The sequence below is a fragment of the Xenopus laevis genome, chromosome 7S, assembly GCF_017654675.1.
Source record: "Xenopus laevis strain J_2021 chromosome 7S, Xenopus_laevis_v10.1, whole genome shotgun sequence".
NCBI classification, from domain to species: Eukaryota; Metazoa; Chordata; class Amphibia; order Anura; family Pipidae; genus Xenopus; species Xenopus laevis.
Window position 1 is genome coordinate 109,498,029 of NC_054384.1, and position 27,857 is coordinate 109,525,885.

The following is a 27,857-nucleotide window of genomic DNA, read 5'->3' on the forward strand; positions in this document are numbered from 1 at the left end:
AAAAACGAAATCACAGAATTGCAAACAATATAGTTAGACTAGCTGCCCCCGCCCCCCATACGGAGTCTCATAAATGTCAGACAAGGGAGCATCTGCCTCATCATAGATTCTTAATCTCCCTGGATCCTGGTATTCTGCCCATGATGTCTCTCTTCCCTGATTGGCCTGTGAAAATAAAAAGAGACTGTAAAATTTGGATGTGCCCCAAGATGGCAAACTTGCTGAGGTCTTAGGCACTCACCATTTCTCTGTTATGCCACCTGACTCTACAGGATTGTGGGTAATCTTCTCCTACTTCCGCATACTCGTGGCCTTCAGAAGTAGCATACCAGTCCTCATATCCACCCTCTGAAACAACAGACTTCTTATACCCACAATGCAGACTTTTTTTTTTGGAGTTTTTGCCTCCCTTTTGCAGTTCAACTTTTGCTTAGACCGCCCGTTAAGGCTCAGCCCCATCATGCCCTTCATTCAAGGTGCTTTTATTTTTGCCCTTTAATAAATGTTGTTGGCTGATAGCTCACTTTTCCTTTATTTTTGGTTCTTCCATCAAGTGCAAGCAGCTTGTGACTGATAAGCACCAGCTCATGATACTGAAGAACAGGGATCCCCAACCTTTTGAACCCTTGAGCATCATTCAAAAGTAAAGAGAGTTGGGGAGTAACACTAGCATGAACAATGTTCCTGTGGTGCCAAATAAGGGCTGTGATTGGCTATTTAGTAGCCCCTATGTGGATTGTCAACCTACATTGAGGCTCTGTTTGGCAGTGCATCTGGTTTCTATACAACTAAAACTTGCCTCCAAGCCCAGAATTCAAAAATAAGCTCCTGCTTTGAGGCCACTGAGAGCAATAGCCAAGGGGTTGGAGAGCAAGAAGTTGCTCATGAGCTACTGGTTGGGGACCCCTGCTAAAGAGCAAGTAGTGTTCTCAAGGTTGGTTTTGCATGTACAGTAGCATGTATACTTCGTACATTTGTGATACTGGGGTTTTTCATTCTCCATGATGTAGTCAAGAAGGATTAAGGTTTTCTAGCTCAACAACTGCAGAACTTGCTTGGCTACAAGTCCCCATTTGGTTAACATAGTTTCCTTAATAGTATTCTTAAAAGGCAATAAATTCAACATTCAGGATTAACTCACCTTCCCAACCTTGGATCCCTGGTTCTCCTCTCTCTGGAACCTCATAGTGAGGGGAGAGCGAGGGTCTGTAATCTCGAACAGGGTAGTAATATATTCCAGATTCTGAGGTGCTGTCCTGTGAGGGAGAGATGCAAATGCTCAACTTCCAAAATCCAACAGCTTTAGTCAACAAGATTATTTGCACTTTGTACATCTTACTTGGTAAAGACTAGAACCTGTCTCCGAACCACTATCAATCAGCAGAGTCTTCTTCGCATGGGTGTTGATGAGCTCACCATCTCCGTATTCATTAAGTGTGCGTTCTTGGCCGCTGATACAACCAAGAAAGAGTGAAGGATGTAAGAAGAGGTGGTGAAGTACCAGCAGTATGTTGGAAAAAGAGCATGCAATCATGGATAAAATATACAAAAGAACAACATTTCATCCTAAGAAGCTTGGAAGTGTAAGGTACCAGAGCATTAAGTAGGAAGGGAGAATATTGGCCCAGTTTAATGAGAGAATGAAAGTTGAAAAATTAGCATCAGGAAGTTGTTTCAGAACCGACAGTACCAGAAAGAATGGGATAAAATGGAACTTTCCTGTTCTCTTTAGCCCTCACCTCTCGTCTTTCTTCACACCTTCTCCTGTGAGACACAGAAAGTTTGTTAATACTTCAGAACATTATTGTCTAAACCTTAGTTTTAACCCACAGCATCCCAGAGCTCGTGTAGAAGTAAGTCCACATTTACCTCCTTGGGACTTGTCTCTGCTTCTTTTCACCAGGCAGCCAATAAAAGCCGCATTTGATATAAGAAGGAGGGCGCCACCGGCACAAACAGCAGCCAATATGTAGGGTGGCCACTCAAGGGATTCTGGGTAAGGAAGTACAAACAACAGGCTATTTAACTCTGAATTACTAATCAGTGATTCATTCTAGGCTTAAAGAGATGTCCACCTTGTCACATACCCTGCTATTTCTCTTTGGACAATAACTATGGCAAACTGTAATAATTAGTTTTTTAAATTTTTACTGAGATGAAGGAGGATCTAAGGTAGGTTGACCAGAAAGATCAGTATGAATGACAAAGGCAAAATGAAACATTTTACTTAGGGGTGGTGATCTTGGACAACTGATATAAAATCTTGATATATTTTTCCCAACCCAGATGATTTTTCTGCATGTAGTATGAGGGGGTCCTAAAATAATTTTGAATTACTTCTAATGTTGTCTCTATTAGGAATATGGAAATTTACACGAATCCCCCAACATGTGAACCCATACTATCTAACTGAAGCACCAGAGCTCAGAAGTCTTGGAGGAACTCATCAGTGTGAAAAAGAAGTGATCACCCTATGGCCCATCACCTGTTGTTAAAGTAGACTTCCCAACACCTTCAGACAGACTTCAGCTATCAACAGGTTCAACAACTAGTCAAGGACCAGACTTTGTGAAACATTGACATAAAGTCGTACCATCTTACCATCATGGTCACCATCTTGTCCTACTGTCTCCACCTTGTCCTAGTATCTCCATCTTTCCCTACTATTGCTATCTTGTGCTACTATCACCATCTTTTTATACTATTACAACCTTCCATACTACTTCTGCCTTTCCCCAGTTGTCACTGTTTTGACTGTAACTGTTTTGCCAGACTACAGCCATCTTGCCTTCCTGGTGCCATCTTCTTCTGCTGTCCCTCACACTTTCTACTTACAATTGCTGCCGTTATGTGTGTGGTCTAGATCAGTTGCCTATTAATTCCCATTCTCCATTCCCACCAACACCCACACATCATGCCCATATCTCACCTGCCACGGGGACACGGGTGGGCTGCTGTGTAGGCACCAGAAGCAACGTTGTCTCTGAGAAGAAGAAGAAGAAGAAGAAGAAGAAGAAGAAGAAGAAGAAGAAGAAGAAGAAGAAGAAGAAGAAGAAGAAGAAGAAAAGTTCAGATCACTGCTCATCAATTACTCCTGCTCAAAACAAAGATTTCAGCCATTGCTCTGGATCATTCATCATATACTGAAATCATACACAATCCATACTGACGACTATTACCGGACCTACGGAAACTGAAGGAAATGACCGCCATTAACCCTTTACCCCCGGCCTGTGACAGATTAAACTATAAGAAGATAAATGCAATGAGTTTGGAGAAGGCAAATAAACTAGTGAGGGTGGTATAGTCGCTTTGTGTCTGAACACATAAAAGGTAGTTTTGCCTGGTCATGTGATTTCAGAAAGAGCCAGCACTTTAGGATGAAACTGCTTTCTGGCAGGCTGTTGTTTCTCCTACTCAATGTAACTGAATGTGTCTCAGTGGGACCTGGATTTTATTATTGAGTGTTGTTTTTAAACCTACCAGGCAGCTGTTATCTGGTTACCTTCCCATTGTTCTGTTGTTAGGCTGCTGTGGGGGGGGGCGATATCGATCCAACTTGCAGTACAGCAGTAAAGAGTGACTGAAGTTTATCAGAGCACAAGTCACATGACTGGGGGCAGCTGGGAAACTGACAATATGTCTAGCCCCATGTCAGATTTCAAAATTAAATATAAAACAATCAGTTTGCGCCTTTGAAAAACTGATTTCAGTGCAGAATTCTGCTGGAGCAGCACTATTAACTGATGCATTTTTTTAAAAAAAAAATGTTTTGACATGACAGTATCCTTTAAGCAAATTTTTTGTTGGGTCCACTTTTTTCTGGTCTGAAAAAAAAGAGTCCCATTTTGACTTGGTTCTACATTTATACTGGCTTTCCTGTCTACTAAGGAAAATTGCATAATTTACCATCCAAAAAAAAAACATTTTGTCCTTAATTTGTTAACAAAAATGTATTTATTTACTTCTTTACCAAGATGTTCCATTATCCAGTATAAGGCAAAGTTTTGTTTTTTTTTTTGACCCCAAAATGTAATTCTACTGCAGTCAATGAAAATGCAAATGTGTTGCTTTAGAAATACAGTGGAACATCAATTTTATATCCCCTGATTTTAAGTGTTCCCTCATTTTACATTGTTGTTTTGTGATCCCACCTATATATTATACATAATACATTTCCCTGATTTTACATTTTCCTGGATTTTACACCATTTTTTTAGGGATGCACCGAAACCAGGATTCTGTTCGGGATTCGACCAGGATTCGGATTCGGCCGAATCCTTCTGCCCGGCCGAATCCGAATCCTGGTCGAATCCCGAACTGAATCCTGGTTGTCAATTGCACGAGGCTAAAGTTTGAGCTTGTCAATAGCAGCAATGATCCAGGACTTCAAACTTGTCACAGGGGGTCACCATCTTGGAAAGTGTCTGTGACACTCACATGCTCAGTGGGCTCTGATTGGCTGTTGAGAAGCTAAGCTTAGGGCTCGTCACTAATTATCCAGCAGAAAATGAGCTTCCCTGGCTGTAATATAAACTGATGCTACAGGTTTGCTGATTATTCAATTCTGATGCTAATTGCACTGGTTTCTGTGCTGCCATGTAGTAATTATGTGTATTAATTACTAATCAGCCTTATATTGTGCCATTTCTATTCTATGTGTACTGTATATTGTGAGTGGCTCCCTAAGCTCAGTAAGTGACAGCAGCACAGAGCATGTGAATCAGTGAATCAGCAGAAAAGAAGATGGGGAGCTACTGGGGCATCTTTGGAGACACAGATCTTTACTGCTAAAGGGCTGTGGTTGCCTTGGGCTGATACAGAAGCACAAAACATCATGTACAACATTTCTACCGACTTCTTTAGTTAGGCTTTAGTTCTCCTTTAAGGGGAAGCTTAATAAGGGGAAACATTAATACCTTTAGTGGTAACACTAACCACCGCCCCCTGGTCTGCGTAGTCGCTTTCCCCCAAGGCGTTAATCGCATTGACTGAGAAGTTATAGGCGGTGCTGCCTTTCAGGCCGGTGATGGTGAAGACGGTATCCTGGGGTGGGAATACGTCCACGTACATGTGACTGTCAGTTTCGGGCCAGCGGTACCTGTAACAGAACCACTTCTCATCATTTCCTTTCTCCTTTCCTTTGACTTATTTTGTATTCCTTGTATTTGTCTAATGAACGGTTTTCATTTACTCATATTACAGTTTCAGACTTGCGTGAGCTTCCATTGTTTATTAGCTGCCTTACAGTATCTACAGCCTCTCACAGACCTCTGCTAGGGTCATAAATCCTTTACAAGAATCATCCAGGACCTATAGATAAGGAGGAGCAGCTCAATATTATTAGTGGTTTGCGAAGACGCAATTTTTCTTTTTTTACCAGGACACCAGGAATAACATGTCAGGTTGAGGCTCCTTCCATTTCTTTGGAAATGCAGATATTGGGAATACTTAAATTTAAAGGTTCTTATTTACTGGATTTATTTATTTTTCATCATCTCTCACCTGACTCTAAATTTTTGCTCTGCTCCGCCATCAAATCCGGAACTCCATTGTAGCGTCACTGAGTTATGAGTGAAACCAATGACTTTCAGACCTGAAGGAGGGTCAGGACGGCCTGGCGGGTAGAGAAACAGGGACAATGTAAGTAATTATGAAAGGGCAGGAATTATTGTAGCAGAACCCCCAGAATAGGGGTGACTCCTTGTTATGTATTTGGCCGAATATACCCCCACTTTTCTGCAAGATTTGTATTCAGTTGAAAACTTAGGGTGCAAATGTGGAGCCTAAACTGAAGGACACATTGCAGAAGAAGACAAAACACATGACTTGTATCAAAGACAAATGTTGTTTCACCATCTGACTAATGATGGGCGAATTTATTCGCCAGGCGCGAATTCGCAGCGAATTCCTCAGCGTAAAAAAATGGATGCCGGCTTAAAATAAACGGACGCAGGTGTAAAAAACGGACGCCAGTGTCAAAAATGAGACGCCGGTGCCGTTTCGTGAATTTTACGCCGTTTCACGAATTTTGCTGGAAATTCACGAATTTTTAGGCGAAGCGAAACGCCCCAAATTCGCCCATCACTACATCTGACCAGACATTGGCCAAATCTGTCTCTTTGTTATATTGACTTTTCTTACTGGTGCTGACGAGCTGAATGGAGAAACTGTCGACCCCCAGGGTGTTCATGGCTGTACATGTGAAGAGGGCATAGTCCTTAACCGCACTCACGTTGGAAATGACCAGAGTGCTGGTGTGAACCGACAACTCGTGAAAAGTCTTCTCCGAGTACCTGGAAAAGTAACGAGGGGTTAAATATATAAACGGACATCTACAGAGAACATGTCATTAGCTATTCATTTAGGAATGTTCTGTCTAAGGGAATCAATATGGCACCTCCTCCCATATGTATAAATACAAATATACAGAGAAGGAATGTTCTGGGCACACAATAAGCTATACCCTCATACTGTACTGTCTAAGGGAATCAATATGGCACCTCCTCCTCCCATATGTATAAATACAAATATACAGAGAAGGAATGTTCTGGGCACACAATAAGCTATACCCTCATACTGTACTGTCTAAGGGAATCAATATGGCACCTCCTTCCCATATGTATAAATACAAATATACAGAGAAGGAATGTTCTGGACACACAATAAGCTATTCCCTCATACTGTACTGTCTAAGGGAATCAATATGGCACCTCCCTCCTCCCATATGTATAAATACAAATATATAGAGAAGGAATGTTCTGGGCACACAATAAGCTATACCCTCATACTGTACTGTCTAAGGGAATCAATATGGCACCTCCTCCTCCCATATGTATAAATACAAATATACAGAGAAGGAATGTTCTGGGCACACAATAAGCTATACCCTCATACTGTACTTTCTAACAAAAACAATGTGGCAGTTTATTATATAAAACCGTCATTACTTAAATCACCTGGGATCTTTTAGATCCAGAGATACCCCATTCTTGGCCCAGCTGAACGCCACACTGGGGATTCCCTCGGCTTTACACACCAACGCCGCCACGCTCTTTCCATCACCTGGAACGGCCACTTTGCTCAAGTGCACCCCCTTGTGTATATCAGGCTTAACTACAAAGGAGAATCATAATGAGATAAAGAGGTTAAGTTTAGTATGTGATAATGTGATTTTGGTGATAATACTACCTGCAATGCAACTTTCTGCCTTTAGGTGGCAGCACTAGATAGGTGTCAACATCTTAAATTTTAGCTTTTTGTTTCTGCTGTTGCAACTAAACATAATAAACGTTATGTAATATTTGAAACGCTAATTTTAAATGTTGACAAGTTGAATTCCTACTTTAAACCAAGAAATGATAATAAATGTCTGTCTCTCCAGTTTGTCACTCATGGAACCAAGATATCTTAAAGGCATACTGTCATGGGAAAAAAAACAATTCAAAATGAATCAGTTAATAGTGCTGCTCCAGCAGAATTCTGAACTGAAATCCATTTCACAAAAGAGCAAACAGATTTTTTTATATTCAATTTTGAAATCTGACATGGGGCTAGACATATTGTCAATTTCCCAGCTGCCCCAAGTCATGTGACTTGTGCCTGCACTTTAGGAGAGAAATGCTTTCTGGCAGGCTGCTGTTTTTCCTTCTCAATGTAACTGAATGTGTCTTTTGAGAAATGGATTTCAGTGCAGAATTCTGCTGGAGTAGCACTATTAACTGATGTGTTTTGAAAAAAACATGTTTTCCGATGACAGGATCCCTTTAATCAAGTGAATTGTTTCAATGGCGACCCCAGTGTTTCAACACCACCGGTTATTCTGCATCGGATTAAACACATAAAGCGACTCCCCCACATACATCGAACAATCAGACGAGCATCGGCCTTGACGGTTGGAGGGATCCCGTTATCTACAGCGCACTCGTATCGCCCGGCGTCCGTTCTCTTGGCTTCCCGGATAATGAGGCGTCCGGTCACTCCATCTACTCTACGTTCCAAGGCAGAGAGGTCTCGCTCCTCATCACCCTAAGGGTGAAAATATGTTTGAACATATCAAATTAAGAGGAAATGATACATCCTATTTAACTATTAGACTTATTAAACCTATGTAACTATTAAAGGACAAGGAAAGACAATTTGTAAAGCAACATCACCCCCAACCTTTGTCTCATGGTGGTTCCTATGGATTTACAATTTGGGGATTTAACCAAGATTATCAAGCTTGATCCCAATGATGCACCTTTTCACCCAGACAAAACCCAGGACCCTCTAAGGCTTTTTAACTAAAACAGGGTTCAGAGCAAAGTGGGTGCTCCTCCCCTAAATCCCAGAGCAATTGGGAAAACTGCCACTTACACGTGATGCACCAATGCAAATGTCAATTAGAATGCTCTTTGCTTAAAGGGATACTGTCATGGGAAAAAAAAATTTTTTCAAAATGAATCAGTTAATAGTGCTGCTCCAGCAGAATTCTGCACTGAAATCCATTTCTCAAAAGAGCAAACAGATTTTTTTATATTCAATTTTGAAATCTGACATGGGGCTAGACATATTGTTAATTTCCCAGCTGCCCCAAGTCATGTGACTTGTGCTCTGATAAACTTCAATTACTCTTTACTGCTGTACTGCAAGTTGGAGTGATATCACCCCTCCCTCCCTTTCCCCCCAGCAGCCAAACAAAAGAACAATGGGAAGGTAACCAGATAGCAGCTCCCTAACACAAGATAACAGCGGCCTGGTAGATCTAAGAACAACACTCAATAGTAAAATCCAGGTCCCACTGAGACACATTCAGTTACATTGAGAAGGAAAAACAGCAGCCTATGGGGTGCCGTTTGTCCCAAATACATTCTGTATACAAAACTATCCCTAATACACAGAATGAATGTCTCTCATGTTATATAAGTATTTGTGACCATACACAGATAAAAAAATATACAAAAGACTTATTTCTATTAAAGAATGAAAACAAAATCTGGTTAGTGCACAAAAGGATGTCATTATATCACAAACTCCATTCTGTACAGTTTAACAAACAATCTGTCTCACAAATGTATAACCTCCATGTAACGGACTCACTTATGTGCAAAGTTACTTACAGAATGAATTATGTAAAAACAAAGTTGGACATAATATATAATAGTGTAAGTAACTAGTGCTTGTCAAGCTAGATTTGACTGACAAAATAGATATCTGTGACAGAAAGCAAGATTTTATAGTACAGGATTCATTCTTTCCACAAAATGACAGTTTTGTTTCACAAAACAGATAAAATAACCATTCTGTGAAGCAACACTGTCAGTCACATTCCTGAACCAATAAGAACAAAGCTTATTGCCATATACAAACAAGATGAGAAGTGGCCAGCTCTGCTCCACATGGCTAAGCCAAAGTATCTGACCTGCTATAGAGGCTCCTCTAATGTCCCCTGTGCTGCATACAAATGGCTGAGAAATATAATGCTGCACTTCTAATGATTGTAGAAAAAGAAAAGTATGCAAAACATAAATATGATCATTTTAGGTGATATGGCTATTCTTATTGTAGTAACCTGCTTGTGTGGCCATTTTGGTTAAGGGCATTCCTGCTGTTTTGCCATTATCTTATGACTTACTCCTGTTGCTCTTCCTGTCTAAGCTGAGAGCAATAATGGGACAGGCCACACCCACCTGCCATCTTCTATTAAATGTACCAGAAGTTACTGTGCTTGTCTGGCTGCTTTGCTCTGACTCAGAGTCAGATATAAGTTTTGTATATGATAGTTAGACTCCAATGTCTCCTCCTAGCTGTAATCTTGCACCAATTAGCGTGTAGTAGTCTCTTAATAATGTGCTTAGTTATAGATCAACTACTACATAATAGATTTAGCCAGAGACTTGGGACTGATCATGTGCACACATACCTCCCAACTGTCCCTTTTTCAGAGGGACAGTCCCTCTTTTGACAGCTCAACTTGAGGTCCCTCATTTGTACTGGAAAGTCCCTCCTTTCTCTGCACTGAACAGTCAGAAAAAGAAACAAAGTTTCTAACTTAATTGGCTTTTGGCAGAGAGGCCAGTACAGCTAACAGGTGCAACTAAGATGCTTTATAACAATTTTGAGATAAGAAAATAAGTAATTTTAACAGTTTAGATAAGGAGGAATATTTTAAAATTTTTATAACCTGCCAAACTTTGAAAAATGAACATGGTAATTAGGGGGTGCGGCCACAAAATGGGTGTGGTCAAAAAAATTGCTGCACTACATGCAAAAAAAATTTTTGTCTCTCTTTTTATTTCCAAAATGTTGGTAGGTATAGTTCAACTACTACATAATAGCTTTAGCCAGAGAATTGGGACTAATCATGTGCACAGTCACGCATTTTTTATAGTATGATGTTTAGGTTATATGAGCAGCCACTCCTGAGTACTGTGTGTAAACAAAAGGGTCTCTGGCTAAATCTATTATGTAGTAGTTGAACTATAGCTAAGCACATTATTAAGAGACTACTACAAGCTAATTGGTGCAAGATTACAGCTAGGAGGAGACATTGGAGTCTAACTATCATATACAAAACTTATAACTGACTCTGAGAGTCAGGCAAAGCAGCCAGACAAGCACAGTAACTTCTGGTACATTTAATGGCAGGTGGGTGTGGCCTGTCCCATTATTGCTCTCAGCTTAGACAGGAAGAGGAAACAGGAGTGAGTCATAAGATAATGGCAAAACAGCAGGAATGCCCTTAACCAAAATGGCCACACAAGCAGGTTACTATAATAAGAATAGCCATATCACCTAAAATGATCATATTTATGTTTTGCATACTTTTCTTTTTCTACAATCATTAGAAGTGCAGCATTATATTTCTCAGCCATTTGTAAAAACTTCCATTTATGAACCTGTAGTGTTTAACAGCAGCTCTTTTAGGAAAGGTTTGTTCATGTTTATTACTATGCAGCACAGGGGACATTAGAGGCGTCTCTATAGCAGGTCAGATACTTTGGCTTAGCCATGTGGAGCAGAGCTGGCCACTTCTCATCTTGTTTGTATATGGCAATAAGCTTTGTTCTTATTGGTTCAGGAATGTGACTGACAGTGTTGCTTCACAGAATGGTTATTTTATCTGTTTTGTGAAACAAAACTGTCATTTTGTGGAAAGAGTGAATCCTGTACTATAAAATCTTGCTTTCTGTCACAGATATCTATTTTGTCAGTCAAATCTAGCTTGACAAGCACTAGTTACTTACACTATTATATATTATGTCCAACTTTGTGTTTACATAATTCATTCTGTAAGTAACTCTGCACATAAGTGCGTCCGTTACATGGAGGTTATACATTTGGGAGACAGATTGATTGTTAAACTGTACAGAATGGAGTTTGTAATATAATGACATCCTTTTGTGCACTAACCAGATTTTGTTTTCATTCTTTAATAGAAATAAGTCTTTTGTATATTTTTTTATCTGTGTATTGTTACAAATACTTATATACCATGAGAGACATTCATTCTGTGTATTAGGGATAGTTTTGTATACAGAATGTATTTGGGACAAACGGCACCCCATAGCAGCCTGCCAGAAAGCATTTCTCTCCTAAAGTGCAGGCACAAGTCACATGACTGGGGGCAGCTGGGAAATTGACAAAATGTCTAGCCCCATGTCAGATTACAAAATTGAATATAAAAAAATCTGTTTGCTCTTGTGAGAAATGGATTTCAGTTCAGAATTCTGCTGGAGCAGCACTATTAACTGATTCATTTTGAATTTTTTTTTCCCCATGATAGTATCCCTTTAATGACATTCAAGTTTATCAGTGTTAGTTCCAGGGTTCATTACACCCTTGTATTTTGCAGGAAATTTATCGGAGCAGATTGGACGGGTGCTTTGGTGTTTCTAAAAGAGGCAAAAGAGAGGAGCAAATAGTTCTCCTAACTGAATGAACACAAGGCAATATAAATGGGTTCAAACCAGCCATCTCCACTGGAACATTGAGTCTGTCACTGGATTGGCATCCGCCATGCACACGATCTCTGCGTCTGCCCCGAGATCCACCTCTGTGTCACCGAGACTGCGAATGGTGGGGGAGTCTGGGTGAGTAAAGACACAAGTTATGGATTTTAAAGTTCTTCTGAAGGCATCTATTTTCTAGATCCAAAGCTAATCTACTATGGGACAATCAGACCATGTACTGAATGATCTGTCCAAGAATGTTCAAAATGAGGCCCTGCATGGGTTGTTCAACTACAACTTCCAGTATCTTTCAAACAGCAGACTATCTGATCTCCATTGTAAGCAGCAGTCCTGTCCTGCTTTATGGCAGCTGAGATTCTAGCTATCTGTATAACAGAACATTCTGTCCCAGTGGCTGCACAGATCCTATCTGATCCCCATTGTAAGCAGCAGTCCTGTCCTGCTTTATGGCAGCTGAGATTCTAGCTATCTGTATAACAGAGCATTCTGTCCCAGTGGCTGCACAGATCCTATCTGATCTCCATTGTAAGTAGCAGTCCTGTCCTGCTTTATGGCAGCTGAGATTCTAGCTATCTGTATAACAGAACATTCTGTCCCAGTGGCTGCACAGATCCTATCTGATCCCCATTGTAAGCAGCAGTCCTGTCCTGCTTTATGGCAGCTGAGATTCTAGCTATCTGTATAACAGAACATTCTGTCCCAGTGGCTGCACAGATCCTATCTGATCCCCATTGTAAGCAGCAGTCCTGTCCTGCTTTATGGCAGCTGAGATTCTAGCTATCTGTATAACAGAACATTCTGTCCCAGTGGCTGCACAGATCCTATCTGATCCCCATTGTAAGCAGCAGACCTGTCCTGCTTTATGGCTGAGATGCTAACTATCTGTATAATGACTTACACTGCACATCCAGTCTTATGACAACACTGTTCTTCCCCTCTTTATTTACACAGGTCACATTGTAAATGCCAGAGTCAGCGCGGCTCACGTTCCATATCTCCAGGGCCCCCTCGCCGCGCAGGTGATGTCGGTATGCTCCATCTGTACACAGGAGAGTAGCAACTTGTTAAAGTGATAAAAGAAAACGGCGACTAATACTGCTCGATGGTGCAAGAGTTGAACCTGCATGAAAGATCATTAGTTTTCATTACAGACGTGTTAGAGCTGAATCGTCAGATACAGAGGTAAAAACAATAGAATTCTATCCATATCTGATGATGGCGCCTAATCAAAATTTTCCAGCCCCCCCAATCAATGAGCAGAACAATAGCCAAGTTTTCTCCTGATATCGGTCGTCTCATCTCCCACCATACACACACCGAATATCATTTCATACAATATTATGGGTGCCTCCATTGCCACCTTAATTCTTGCAGCATCAAAAACTGGTGCCCATGGGTGCAACATGAAAGCAAGACCTGCCTGTTTACAGCTTTCTTGCAAATAAGAAATAAGATACGAGCAGAATATTTTTCATGGCACAAGCAATTGCACTAAAGGTGATCTGAACATCACAATTCTGCATTTACATTTCAGCCTATGCCTACGTGTAAGGGGGTTGTTACTGTAAGTGACTGTACTGTTACTGTACTATGTGTGAGAGTGATGTGAAGTAAATTTGATAAGGTAATGTAAGAGTTAAGGTAATGTAAGTTTAGGTGTAGGTTACACCCCAGCCACTAGATGGGGATAGAGTGCAAACTGTATATAAGGGAAGGACACACCCAGGGTGGGATTCTTCAGCTGGACAGATACAGGTAGAGAGAGGGTCTCCTAGTAAAAAGTATTAGGTACTTCAGATATAAGCTAACATGGGTAGCCCAGACCCCAACAAGGAGGTAGTGACCTAGAGGCAATGGCTAAGCCAGAGAAAGGGTGGAAGTGATAGTTGTAGGACCAGTGGGACCATCCTGAAGAAGGGACAAGGAATTCCTACCCAGAGTAGGGCAGAGGGGTGTATGCCGGACTGCTAGGACCAGGAGGTGGCACACTTGGAAATTCCTATCTGGAGAAGGTCAGGCGGGCGTAGAACGTACACCGGGCTGCTAGGACCGGAATAGGCATGCGTTTCCATGGTACCTGGGATTGTGAATATGCTAGTGGAACTTGCCTCCAAGACAAGAATTCAAAAATAAGCGCCTGCTTTGTGGCCACTGAGAGCAACATCTCAGGGGCTGGTGAGCAACATGTCGCTCAAGGGCCACTGGTTGGGAACCACTGCTCTAATGCAACAACATTCAGATATGGGAAAAAGCTTGTTCTTTGGCCCAGAAACATCCAACAATTCATTTTTGTTTCCTAAACCCATACTTTAAGCCATTAATGGCAGTGAGCGAGGCTCAGAATGGTTGTATCAAGGGCAGGTCGCATTAAGCTCAGGTAATAATTTCCTTGTAGGAGAAAGAAGCTGGGAAAGTAAAACACAATCCATGCAATATATTTAGGCTTTGCTAAAACATCTGGTGCTGAGATTAGTGAGTAAAATGAAAGTGCCGTGTGTGAGCAGATACAATATCTGTTCATGGTTAGGGTCTCATGTGGCCACGAACAGATTTCTCTGTTTAGCCCCTTGAGGCTAAATCACCATATGTCTCCTTCTTATTTTTGTATTTCTGTGCCTCTTTAAAACATGTAATTTGATTCACGTTAACAAGGATAACTAAGCACCAGGGGTAAGATCCATTCACTCAGTATTTTAGTGAATTCTAATAATTAACAAATACAACGATAAAGGCAAGCAGAGATGAGTAGTTCTGCAAGCCAAGCTTTGTTACATGGAGAAGTCATGAGACCATTACCTACTGGATGTTATGCACAATTTAGGGCTGGCCAGGGACAACATTTGACATGAGCACCCAGAATCAGAGTCTAAACCAAAGAAACATCCTTGGAATAAGCACAAATTCCCTATCACTGCATTGCCTTTTAACTTTAATAGATTCATGCCCTATATCCAACTATATCCAAAGACATGGAGCTGTAGAGAGTTGATAATATACTGTAAATCATTCTGTTATATCCCAACTTTCCTCCCTCATCATCAATACTCCCAACCTTTTCCTCATCAGTTCTCCCAACCTTCTCCTCATCAGTTCTCCCAACCTTCTCCTCATCAGTTCTCCCAGCCTTCTCCTCGTCAGTTCTCTCAAACTCCTCTTTATCAGTTCTCCTAACCTCCTTCTCGTCATTTCTTCCAAACTCCTCTTTATCAGTTCTCCTAACCTCCTTCTCATCAGTTCTCCCAATCTCCTCCTAATCAATTCTCTCCTCTTCATCAGTTCTCCCAACCTTTTCCTCATCAGTTCTCCCAACCTCCTCTTTATCAGTTCTCCTAACCTCCTCCTCATCACTTCTTCCAAACTCCTCTCTATCAGTTCTCCCAACCTTCTCCTCATCAGTTCTCCCAACCTTCTCTTCATCATTTCTCCAAATCTCCTCCTCTTCATCGGTTCTCCCAACCTCCTCCTCATTAGTTATCTTCTCACCTCTGATCAGTTTCTCGCCCCAAAGACTCCATGTGTAGTTGATTTGAGGTGGGTTGGCCCTGACACGGACTGGAATGAGGGCTGCTCCATGTTCCACAGCTTGTACCACCGTTGGCTGATCATCCAGAAACTCAGGAGGAACTGTGGGTAGATACCAGCAGCATCAGACAACAAATAGTTGAAGTATTTACAACATTCATTTCATTTACAGAATACAATTACCAGTCTCCTTGAATTACTCACCTTTTCTTTTTTGATTTATGTTGTATTACTATTACCTACTGCAGGAACAGGCAGCGAACACCAGCATTGCAGAACCTCAACTTTCCACACCCTACCAACTGCTATAGGAGGAATGCAGGAAGTCGTCTGTTCTTCCTTGTGTGACTAAGTATCTCATTTGGCTGTTCTTGCCTAGTGTTCACTGCCCTACGCTGCCCCTACTTTCTGTCTTTGCCTGAACCCTAGTGCCTCATGGTATGTTAAACATTTGTCCCATCACTTTGGCTGATGACTTCTATAGCCATTGCCCATGCATTAAAAATCTAAGTCTATCCATGTTTATGCCCTCTCTGTTGTTAAACATGTAGAGTGCATTTAAATGAGTAACATTTTATCATTCTCTGTTTATTTACATAAAATAAATCATATCTTTGAATAATTTATTTGACGCTGCATAGTTATGGGTTTGTATGTGATTCATAAGGACAAGTTGTTAAACATTTGTAGATCTGACCTATTCATTCTGACCAACCAGACAAGAGCCACAAATGGGGACCCCACAACAATGTCAAATGCTTTTGTAGCCTTTTAACATATTTTGATGCTTAATCTGTCTAGCCTGAGCACATCTGGTTATATATTCTATATATGGCACCTAAGCATTGTAATCTCATTGGAAATCATTATGTAGAAGAACTTTTATTGTGCTCTGCTAGTCATTAATATTCCAGGAAACTCCTAAAGGCATCTATTGCCCTTGTATGTTTATTCATGCTCTAATAATCTCCCGGTCTCTCTCTCATTCACTCATATGTTCCATAAATTAACTTCGTGGACCGCTCAATGATGTCATTCATTGTGTGTGTTCTTGCTTTGTAGCCTTCAGATTCTCTAAGGTTTTTCTAATTTTTTTTCAGTTGAAGCCCACTTTCCTATCCAATATGAGTTTGTTTTATTAGCCATAGTTCTAAGTAAAAGAAGGGCAGCTACATAGGGTTCCCCACAAACAGCCTTCAAGCTGGACTTGAGTATAGGGCAGTGATCTCCAACCAGTGACCTGTGAGCAACATGTTGTTCACCAACCCCTTGGATGTTGCTCCAAGTGGCCTTAAACCAGGTGCTTATGGTTGAACTCTTGGCTTGAAGTCAACTTTTGGTTGCATAAAAACTATACTGTACTGTCAAAATAGAGCCTTTTATAGCTGCCAGTCCAAATGGCCAATCACAGCACTTATTTTGATGTTTGAGTGTTGCTCCCCAACTCTTTTTACATCTGAATGTGGCTGTTGGGTAAAAAAAAAAGTTGGGGAGCCCTGGTATAGAGAATAGCAAATACGCTTCTTCCTACAGAAGGCACAAAACCTATTCCAAATGGTTTTGATATAAGATCAGTGGACATTGCTAATGAGCAGGTAAGAAGCTACTCACACAGGATATTGAGCTTGTAGAAGGTATTGACGGCCTCGTTGAGGACATTGCTGAAGGCCTCACAGGACACTCGTCTTCCATTGTCCTTAGATGTTGCTATCAGTGTGACACGACTGGAACTGGAAATTCCCCCATACAGTGAAGGTTTTCTCCCCAAATCTTGGGCTTTTAACCTGTGGGTGGATATATAGCATTGTATTTACACAATGAATATTCCAAAAATTAAGCAGACTCTTTTGTATGGGTGCCTGAGTGGAAAGCACATTTACGTAAAGGGATAATGTCATGGGAAAACATGTTTTTTTCAAAATGCATCAATTAATAGTGCGGCTCCAGCAGACTTCTGCACTGAAATCTGTTTTTCAGAAGAGCAATTTATTTTTTTTAAATATTTTATAACATGGGGCTATATTGTCAGTTTCCCAGGTGCCCTCAGTCATGTGACTAAACGTCAGTCACTCTTTTCTGCTGTGTTGCAAATTGGAATGATATCACCCCCACCTATAAATTCTGTAAGGGTCAGTGTTCCAAGAGATTTGGAAGATTTAGTCCACATGTTCTCACATTTTATTCCCCTGAAGTATAGGACCCTTATTTATTATGTTGGGCTCCCATGAAGCATAAAGGAAAGGTGGGAGGCGATCATTATATTTGTAATCACACACCTGCTACTCACTGACGACTTAGTATGACTTACTGTTCTCCATTCTTTACCCAGGATATGGTTGATGCGGGGTTACTGCTGCCGGTGACACAGGTCAATGTAATGGTAGAACCTCGGCGATACTCCTTGGCACTGCTCATTATATTTACATCTATGGCAGGAACTACAGGAGGAACAAGAGCATATGAAATGTTTAGGAATGTACCAGACCTGGGACTTGATCCAGGAGTCTCCTGGATACTAAAATCCTTTGATGATTGACATGTAGATTTGGTGGAGCCACATTGAAACTGCTCTTTTCATGTGATTTAACTGCAGTGGGCATACGGAGACAAGGCTGAGGCAAAACTGTCTTTATATATAACATATGAATATCTGACTAATGCCTCTATGCTGAACTATTATGCCCAGAACTCCCAACAGCCCTTGGGCAAGTTGATCAATACTAATATAAATAAAGTGTTACGGTCATCATCTTACCTTTCTGCCTCCATCTTGATCTATTGGTTCCACCTTGTTCTGATGGTACCATATAATCTTACAGTCTCCATCATCTCTACTGTCTCCATCATATCCTCCCATTATCTCCATTATTTCTATATTTTTGCTTTTCTGTCATAATGTCAAGATCTTAACCTTATGTGCCATCTCCGCCCTTTTCCTATCAACAACTGCTGCTCTTCTTGGCCCCAATATGAGATCATTTTCACTCCCAGAAGATGGCATTTTACTACCAATAATTTTTGATAATATTTACTCAAGGCAGAGGTGGCTTTAGGACTGTTCCATTTTTATTAACGAGTGACCACACCACTGTTATTTATGCTAGAAACGTTAGATAATTACTCCAAATATAATGCAGGGTCCCTGTCTGGACAACCCAATAGAACACCAGATAAATAAGTCAGAACTTATAGCGCAGAATGAACAGATAATTTGCACTCACACTGGACCTTGAGTTTCGTGCTGGCAGTCAGCGCTGTCTTGCCAATGTTGCTGGCGTTGCACCGGTACGTGGCCAGATTGTCGCTTGGGACGGTTATAATTGTAATTTCTTTTGTGACAATTTTCCCCGAATGGATCTGCGTTCCCCCACTCAGACTTTTAGTATCCTGCAAAGAAACACACACTCTATATCCAAAGCTTTTGTTATATTTTAAGAGGGTATGTACATACAATTGCATAGGAAATGCGGTGACTTCAAACCTTGATCCAGGTAAGCCTGGGTGGTGGGTTTCCACCACTAGAGAAACAAGTCATCTTCACAGCCGTCCCCGCCCGGAAGAACTTATCGGTTGGAGGGGCCTCAATCCAGACATTCTGTGGAGGGTCTAGAATATAATACAATAAAAACCATATTGTAGCTTATTCATTTCAGTTCTTCTTTCCATAAATACTGAGGATGATGAACTGAAACAATAACAATAAAAGGAATGGATTGCTGGAGTCGTTGACCCCCACAGCGAAATAGCTAAATTAAATTGAGCAAATTATGTAGGGCAAGTTTTTTTGGCTAATAACCCACACTGTATTCCCTTCAACTCACATTGCACACTTAGGGTAACGCTGTTGGATTTGGTGTAGAGAATGACCTCATTAAAGGCCTCACAGGTCAACGACATTCCATGCTCTTCTCGAAGAGCCACCATGGTGAGGTTGGACATTGTCACCTTTCCACCATGAGCGGCCTGCGGAGAGAAGAACATAGATGAAACATCAGGACTCACGGAGAGTCAGATAATGAACTTTTTCAATTTTTTGCAAACAATTCAGTGCAAGCATATTGGGTGCTTCATAAGGGACAAGTACAGGGTTAGCAAAATCACAGACCGTTGAGCCTCATGCACATTTTGGGCTGCATGAAGCAGAACTTCCTCAGAGAGCTCCTACATTCTTGGGAGTTGAGCATTTCTCCATAAGCATTTGATGATAGGGGAGAACTTACATCAGTGATGGTGACAATGGTGTTCACCAGTTCTTTTGGGCCCAGCCACCAGCGGATCTGTACAGGAGGGTTACTGGCAGCAGTAAAACAGGAGAACGACAGAGAGGATTTCTCTGGACCACTTGGCGAGCCAAGGATGGTTACTTCTGTAGGCAGAACTGTGATGCAAAATAAATATATAAATATATATATATGTCTAAAGAGATAGGATTTGCCAAACAATGCTATTGCCCAATGGGTCAAAGGACAACTAAAGCCAGTGAGTTGTGAAGATGGTTCTCAGATCGCCAACATAAAACCTAAGTTGTTTGTGAAATGCATGAGCTTCCTTGGCCAAAACAGAAGCCAATGGTATAGTATGTGTCATCTCCTCACTCACCCAACTAATAAGATAAAATAAACATGCATTAGATGGCAAATCCATGTCACCACATACAGGAAATTCTCTACTTACACACAACATTGAGGATGATGCTGGTTTTGAGAGTTTGTGGAGTCACATGATTTACAGCTTCGCAGCTCACAACCGCCATGTTATCTGCAGGTTTTATGCTCAGGGTCAGGTGACTACGGGAAGAGCGGACCACCTCATCCGTCTCCCAACGTGTTGACACAACGTCATCATTCTGTAAGACAAGAAGGTTCATTTACAAGCCCAAGTGTTCTTGCCCAAGAATGAACACAATGAGGTGCGCATATCGTCAATATATTTGTATCCAAGCTCCTTGCACTTAAGCGTTGTTGAATCTGTCCTGCCTCTTCTAATGAATCATGGAGCTACCTCCACCATGGAAGTCTCAGAAAGCCCAGGGTATCCATTGTCAATAGCCTTTACAGTTTTGTACCCAGGGAATAGGACACTAATCACATTTTTTAATGAAGGAACCAAAAGTGAAGGAATCCTCACAGAATACTATTAAAACAAATGTGTGTCTCCCAAAAAACAAAAGTGATGTCACCATAAACAAAACATAACACAGTCCTACTCATAAGTGTAATCATCTAAGGGTTAGAAAAGGTGGAAGACTCTATTTTGCAAGCTGCAGATACACACCAACCTTCATCACCGACATGCAACCTCCCTATGCCCAAATTGCTGGTACGTGACCCAATGTAGTCATCTAAACTGACTTACCTTTGACCACTGTAATGTGGCCAGGGGGTTTCCACTTAAAGAAATGCAGATGAGCTTCAGTGTTTCCCCAGCTTTAACCGATGGCCCAGTATAACCTTCTATCATCGGAGCATTTGGTGGAACTAGGGATTAAATGTAACAATTGGAGAGAAGCAGAGACTTGGTGGAGTCAGTAGTAGCATTTCGTAATCAAGAAACACGTGCTGTATATATATATCTATATCATTATATCTTGCGGTACTATAAAAGTAGTACAGTGTAGTTATACATTTTTATACATTTTTGCATACACATTACAATTGTCATGCATTTTATGTTTACTAGAGTTTTTGGGGTTTCTCACACAGGACATTCATGGTGAAGCTCACGGTGATTGGGGTCTGTAGAGCTGGATTTAATGCTAAGCAGGTCAGCAGCTTTCCATTATCTGAACTCTGGGGGATGACTCTAAAAACAAGGCGATATTCAGGAAACTCAGAAGTTATCTCTTGCAACGGGTATTTACCATCCCTAAATTCTACTCACTTTGTCACCAGTGCTGTGTTCTCCAGTCTGTCTCTTGATCCTGGGCTTGTAGATGAATCTCCAGACACCTCCAGATCATCTTAAATGGGTTACAGCAGATAATATATATGTATAACCAACATTCCACTGAACACCCCTAGCTAACACCTTTGTTATGTATGCCCCTAGCTAACACCTTTGCTATACCAGTAACCCTGCTTCTCCCAACTTGGTTTCATGGAAAGAGAAGGCATGAGCTTGGCCACCAAGACTCTACAGCAGTGATTCCCAACCTGTAGCTCGTGAGTAACATGTTGTTCTCCAACCCCTTGTATGTTGCTCCCAGTGACCTCAAAGCTGGTGAATATTTTTAAATTCCAGGCTTGGAGGCAAGTTTTAGTTGTATAAAAACCAGGTGTACTGCCAAACAGAGCCTCAATGTAGGTTGCCAATCCACATAGGGGCTACCAAATGGCCAATCACATCACTTATTTGGCACCCCAGGAACATGTTTTATGCTAGTGTTGCTCCCCAACTCCTGTTACTTCTGAATGTTGCTCATGGGTTCAAAAGGTTGGGGACCCCTGCTCTACAGAATGATCCAACTCGGCTCTGGACAAACAATGTTACCATCAGAGAAGTAGAGTTGGATGTAGCGTTAGATGGTGACAGAAGGACAAGATTGAGATAGCAATCAATATGGCAACAGTAGAGTAAGACAGAGACAGGAGAACAATTTGGGACATTAGCGCAAGAAAAAAGAGACAGTAGGCCAAGATGGAGACAGTTATGAAGTAGAAAGTAGGAAAATATAGAGCAATGAAGTTTCATTGTTGCACAGTCTCTGGCCTTTAATTTATGTTAATGAATATGACTTCCAGCACCCAAAATAATGCGTCCATGGGTGCTGAGAGATGAAGATCAACAGTTGAAGGCCACAGTTTGGACAGTGGAATAAGAATAATGCAAAGTTTGACATGCATATCTCACAACATTTAAAAAACTTGAAGGAGGGATAAAAAGCATCTGCCATGCTAACATTTTGACCACGCCCACCATGTGGCCACACCCCCTAATTACCATGTCCATTTTACAACATTTCTGGTTGGAGTTTTAGGGCCATGTTTTATGTGTTATAACAGTTTTGCTAATGAAGCTGAAATTGCCCTTTAAGCTGTGAGTCTCAATTCTCCCAAGAGACCTGCTTATCTTTAAATGTTACAAATGTATCTAATGGCAGGTGCTGGAGTGGTCTGGGTTCTCTGCCAAAAAAAACCTCTTATTTTTAATTAACTTTCAGAAACATTGTATTTTTATTTGGCATCTGTGCAGGAGATCAAAGAGGAACTCTGGACTTTTTAATAAAAATCGGGACTGTCCTGCAGAAAACGGCACATTTGGGAGGTAAGGAGATGTCAGTTCCCTCCATTGCCATTAGCAAAATCATATTGGGAGACTTGTGTAAAGTCTCTAGGCACCCAAGGCAGTCCCTTAGCTACAAAATGTAGCAGCAGCCCCAAAATGCATTTCATAGGCTTGATAGTTACTCTTTTTAATGGTCAATACAGCAGCCGGTTTGGCATCAGTTGCTTGGCAGGTGACTGTGTATTCCACCCCGTAAACCCAAGTCACTCTGCTGCCCACAGCATGCTCCTCAAAAGTAGGTGCTTTGGGGGGAACTGAAAGACAAAGAGAAGTGGGAATTACTCAGTTATGGAAGTAAAACACTCACTGCAGATAATATTCTACTGCCTTAACCAACAAATTCATAGAGGTTGTACCGAGAGACAATACTGAGCTGTACCACCTAAAGAATAGAGTTATAAATGTATTTCCTTGTAGCCTTATAGTTTTTGTCCTCGTAACTGAAATAATATACAGTTTATATGAATAGAAATAAATAGCCAATGACTTAAGAAATTAACTCAAACTTAGAAGAAACGAATGCTACTGTGCATTTATTATATCTCTCTGTACAGACTATGAGCAAACTTAGGGACTGTTCCTGCTGAATTGTGCTTAGTACAGGGAATACCTATACTGCCATAGTTTTATGGGATCTCTCTGTACAGACTATGAGCAAACTTAGGGACTGTTCCTGCTGAATTGTGCTTAGTACAGGGAATACCTATGCTGCCATAGTTTTATGGGATCTCTCTGTACAGACTATAAGAAAACTTAGGGGCTGTTCCTGCTGACAAATAGTTGAACAAGACACTTACTGAGGACATTGATGAGAGCAGTGAGGGATATGATGCCCAAGCTGACCTCTGACCTCCCCACCTGACAGTGATACTCAGCGTCGTCATCCAGCTCGATACGCTCAATGCGCAGGTTGTATTCGCCTGTGGCAGGAATATAAAGCCGTGGGGTATCGTATCATTGATTACACAGTAATATCATCCAATGGCAGAATTCTTTGCAATGGCCAAAGTCCAGTGAAAACTCTTAAAATGGATTTGGATCTGATTATTCTACAATTGTCAGTTTATATAAACACCTTTGTGAGGGTCTCCAGTCATACTGTAACGAGGGAACCCTGGGATATTCCTGTCCGGTCCCAACAGGAGACCATTCTTTTCCCACTGCACCATCCCAGTCCCATGTTCCACCTCACAACTCAACAGCGCGGTCGATCCCTTCACAATGGTGATATTGTCTGGTTGCACTCGAAATACCTGCTGCACAGCACTCACACCTGCGGAGAGAGACATGCAGGTCACACAACCTTGCTTATTCCATCAGTGACACTACTGACCTGTGTCATGTGATAGAGTTCCCTGTATAACTCAGCCTGCAGCCTTGTGCCTTTATATGGTCACACAACTCCTCAGTGACTTCTAATATCCTTATCATTTACAGTAGGGGGTACATTATCTCTTATAATACATGAGTGATACTCAGAGTTCCTTGTATAACTCAGCCTGCAGCCTTGTGTCTTTATATGGTCACAGAACAACCCCTCAGTGACTTCTAATATCCTTATCATTTACAGTAGGGGGTACATTATCCCTTATAATACATGAGTGATACTCAGAGTTCCCTGTATAACTCAGCCTGCAGCCTTGTGCCTTTATATGGTCACAGAACAACCCCTCAGTGACTTCTAATATCCTTATCATTTACAGTAGGGGGTACATTATCCCTTATAATACATGAGTGATACTCAGAGTTCCCTGTATAACTCAGCCTGCAGCCTTGTGCCTTTATATGGTCACAGAACAACCCCTCAGTGACTTCTAATATCCTTATCATTTACAGTAGGGGGTACATTATCCCTTATAATACATGAGTGATACTCAGAGTTCCCTGTATAACTCAGCCTGCAGCCTTGTGCCTTTATATGGTCACAGAACAACTCCTCAGTGACTTCTAATATCCTTATCATTTACAGTAGGGGGTACATTATCCCTTATAATACATGAGTGATACTCAGAGTTCCCTGTATAACTCAGCCTGCAGCCTTGTGCCTTTATATGGTCACAGAACAACCCCTCAGTGACTTCTAATATCCTTATCATTTACAGTAGGGGGTACATTATCCCTTATAATACATGAGTGATATACTCAGAGTTCCCTGTATAACTCAGCCTGCAGCCTTGTGCCTTTATATGGTCACAGAACAACTCCTCAGTGACTTCTAATATCCTTATCATTTACAGTAGGGGGCTCAGATGTTGGGATACAAAACAAGGTTATTTGTGTTCCGTTAAGAAACCCTGACACTTTCATTAATCTTTGTGCTATTGACTTACAAAATCATTAATCACTGGTGGCACCAGTGTGTTCAAAGCCAAAATAAACAGTAGAAATAACATTTTCATCAGTTTCAATTATCAATTATTTAACCCTTTAAATTAAATTATTTAACCACTTATTTGGTTGATTTTTTGGAAATTTTTAGTAATTATCATTTTGTTCTGTTATTGCTTTTTTACTCCACACATGCCATAAGTCTCAATTATACAAGTTCTTACCTTCCCTGAACATCCACCAACTGCAACAAGCCGCGACAAACAACACAGGCACCATATTCCAAACTCAGTCCTAGGGGCGCAGGGAGTCCTGGGAGTTGCACTTGGAAACAGAGAGTCCACTTACTGCAATATTCCTTTAAAATATTTTTTTAATCATTATTACAACTTCCAGCATGCTACAAAAGCCAAAAAAAGGTTCCACTTATTTAAAGGTGAACAAACCCTTTAACCTCTTGTCTTCTGGAGATCTGAGCCACATAGGCCTGTGGACCTCCTACTTGTCATGGTGTAAATACCTCGGCTCCTGCTGATCTTTCTTACCTGAATCAGTGGAGAGATTACACTGGCAGATCAGAGTATCAGCCTTCTTGTCCTGTGCATCCAACTCTCCCAGTGTCCTCTGTTACTTCCAACTGCAGGTGCCTCTAGACTTCCCCTGAGCCTCGATCTTCTCCTCCCTCCTTACCTGTATGATACAGACTCTCGCTGTCCCCTTCTCTGTCCCTCTCTTTCTCTCCCTGTCTCTCTCTTCCCCCCTCTCACTCCAGCTCACTCTTTTACTCTCTCTGTCTCCAACTCTTTCTCACTATCTTTTTCTCACTTCTTGGTGTTTCTCACTTCTCTGTTCCCCCCTCTTTCTCTTGCAGCTGATTCAGCTTCTCCCACTCGTTCATTCTCCCCCCCAATTCCATCCTCCCTTATCCTGAGTAGAGGTGGGAGTCATCCTTGTCTTGGTGACACATCGTATTTTTAGTTAATATCCTGTGACAGCAGTTCAGCTAAACACACAACATGTGGCCCTTCAAGAAACTCAACACTCTGTCCTGATAACATTCCTAATTAAAAATAATCATCTAGACCACAGTTTGTTCTGCTGTACCCCCCAGTGTCCAGGGCCACAATCAGAATTCATGGGGCACCTTACTACTTAGCAGGAACATTCCCTCAGGGATCCTTGTTATTAGCCCACTGGATTCTCTGCCATAAAGCAGGACAGGACTGCTGCTTACAATGGGGATCAGATAGGATCTGTGCAGCCACTGGGACAGAATGTTCTGTTATACAGATAGCTAGAATCTCAGCTGCCATAAAGCAGGACAGGACTGCTGCTTACAATGGGGATCAGATAGGATCTGTGCAGCCACTGGGACAGAATGTTCTGTTATACAGATAGCTAGAATCTCAGCTGCCATAAAGCAGGGCAGGACTGCTGCTTACAATGGGGATCAGATAGGATCTGTGCAGTCACTGAGACAGAATGCTCTGTTATACAGATAGCTAGAATCTCAGCTGCCATAAAGCAGGCCAGGACTGCTGCTTACAATAGGGATCAGATTGGATCTGTGCAGCCACTGGGACAGAATGTTCTGTTATACAGATAGCTAGAATCTCAGCTGCCATAAAGCAGGACAGGACTGCTGCTTACAATGGGGATCAGATTGGATCTGTGCAGCCACTGGGACAGAATGTTCTGTTATACAGATAGCTAGAATCTCAGCTGCCATAAAGCAGGACAGGACTGCTGCTTACAATGGGGATCAGATAGGATCTGTGCAGCCACTGGGACAGAATGTTCTGTTATACAGATAGCTAGAATCTCAGCTGCCATAAAGCAGGGCAGGACTGCTGCTTACAATGGGGATCAGATAGGATCTGTGCAGCCACTGGGACAGAATGTTCTGTTATACAGATAGCTAGAATCTCAGCTGCCATAAAGCAGGACAGGACTGCTGCTTACAATGGGGACAGATAGGATCTGTGCAGCCACTGGGACAGAATGTTCTGTTATACAGATAGCTAGAATCTCAGCTGCCATAAAGCAGGACAGGACTGCTGCTTACAATGGGGATCAGATAGGATCTGTGCAGCCACTGGGACAGAATGTTCTGTTATACAGATAGCTAGAATCTCAGCTGCCATAAAGCAGGACAGGACTGCTGCTTACAATGGGGATCAGATAGGATCTGTGCAGCCACTGGGACAGAATGTTCTGTTATACAGATAGAATCTCAGCTGCCATAAAGCAGGACAGGACTGCTGCTTACAATGGGGATCAGATAGGATCTGTGCAGCCACTGGGACAGAATGCTCTGTTATACAGATAGCTAGAATCTCAGCTGCCATAAAGCAGGGCAGGACTGTTGATTTGTGAGTAACAGGACAGGATATATAACTAGGGTTGCCACCTGGCCGGTATTTTACCGACCTGGCCGGTAAAAATGATGTCTGATCCCAATGTTATTAATAGGGAAAAAAGATAAATATATAGGACATTATTTTGTTTCTGAAAAGGTGGCAACCCTATATATAACTATTAGATAAAACTTCTCTGTGCAAGCAAATAAAAAGTGATAACATTTCCTAAATGAATATGAATCTTATTTGTTCCAGGACTTCTTCTTTCTTAAAGGAAAACTATACTCCCAAAATGAATACTTAAGCAACAGATTCACAACAGAAACAGTTTATATTATATTAGGTTGCATATTGAAAAATCTTACCAAACTGGAATATATATTTAAGTAAATCTTGCCCTTTTACATCT

General features: G+C 41.4%; 1 protein-coding gene across 1 annotated transcript; it reads right to left on the reverse strand.

The window, feature by feature from the left end:
- On the reverse strand, window positions 1-25,879 carry nphs1.S (NPHS1 nephrin S homeolog; the record flags this gene model as incomplete). Its single annotated transcript, NM_001095706.1, is given in 30 exon segments — window positions 1-165; window positions 242-348; window positions 1,142-1,256; window positions 1,340-1,451; window positions 1,740-1,764; window positions 1,870-1,992; window positions 2,930-2,983; window positions 4,920-5,101; window positions 5,506-5,617; window positions 6,145-6,296; window positions 6,960-7,116; window positions 7,863-8,028; window positions 11,952-12,070; window positions 12,853-12,993; window positions 15,438-15,578; window positions 17,088-17,260; window positions 17,785-17,914; window positions 18,698-18,863; window positions 18,958-19,082; window positions 19,298-19,439; window positions 19,697-19,854; window positions 20,151-20,322; window positions 20,832-20,953; window positions 21,175-21,278; window positions 21,357-21,435; window positions 22,883-23,014; window positions 23,558-23,680; window positions 23,836-24,033; window positions 25,313-25,412; window positions 25,634-25,879. Coding segments are annotated over 29 exon segments (3,717 nt in total). The 3' UTR covers window positions 1-33.
- Between the last annotated feature and the right edge of the window lie 1,978 nt (window positions 25,880-27,857).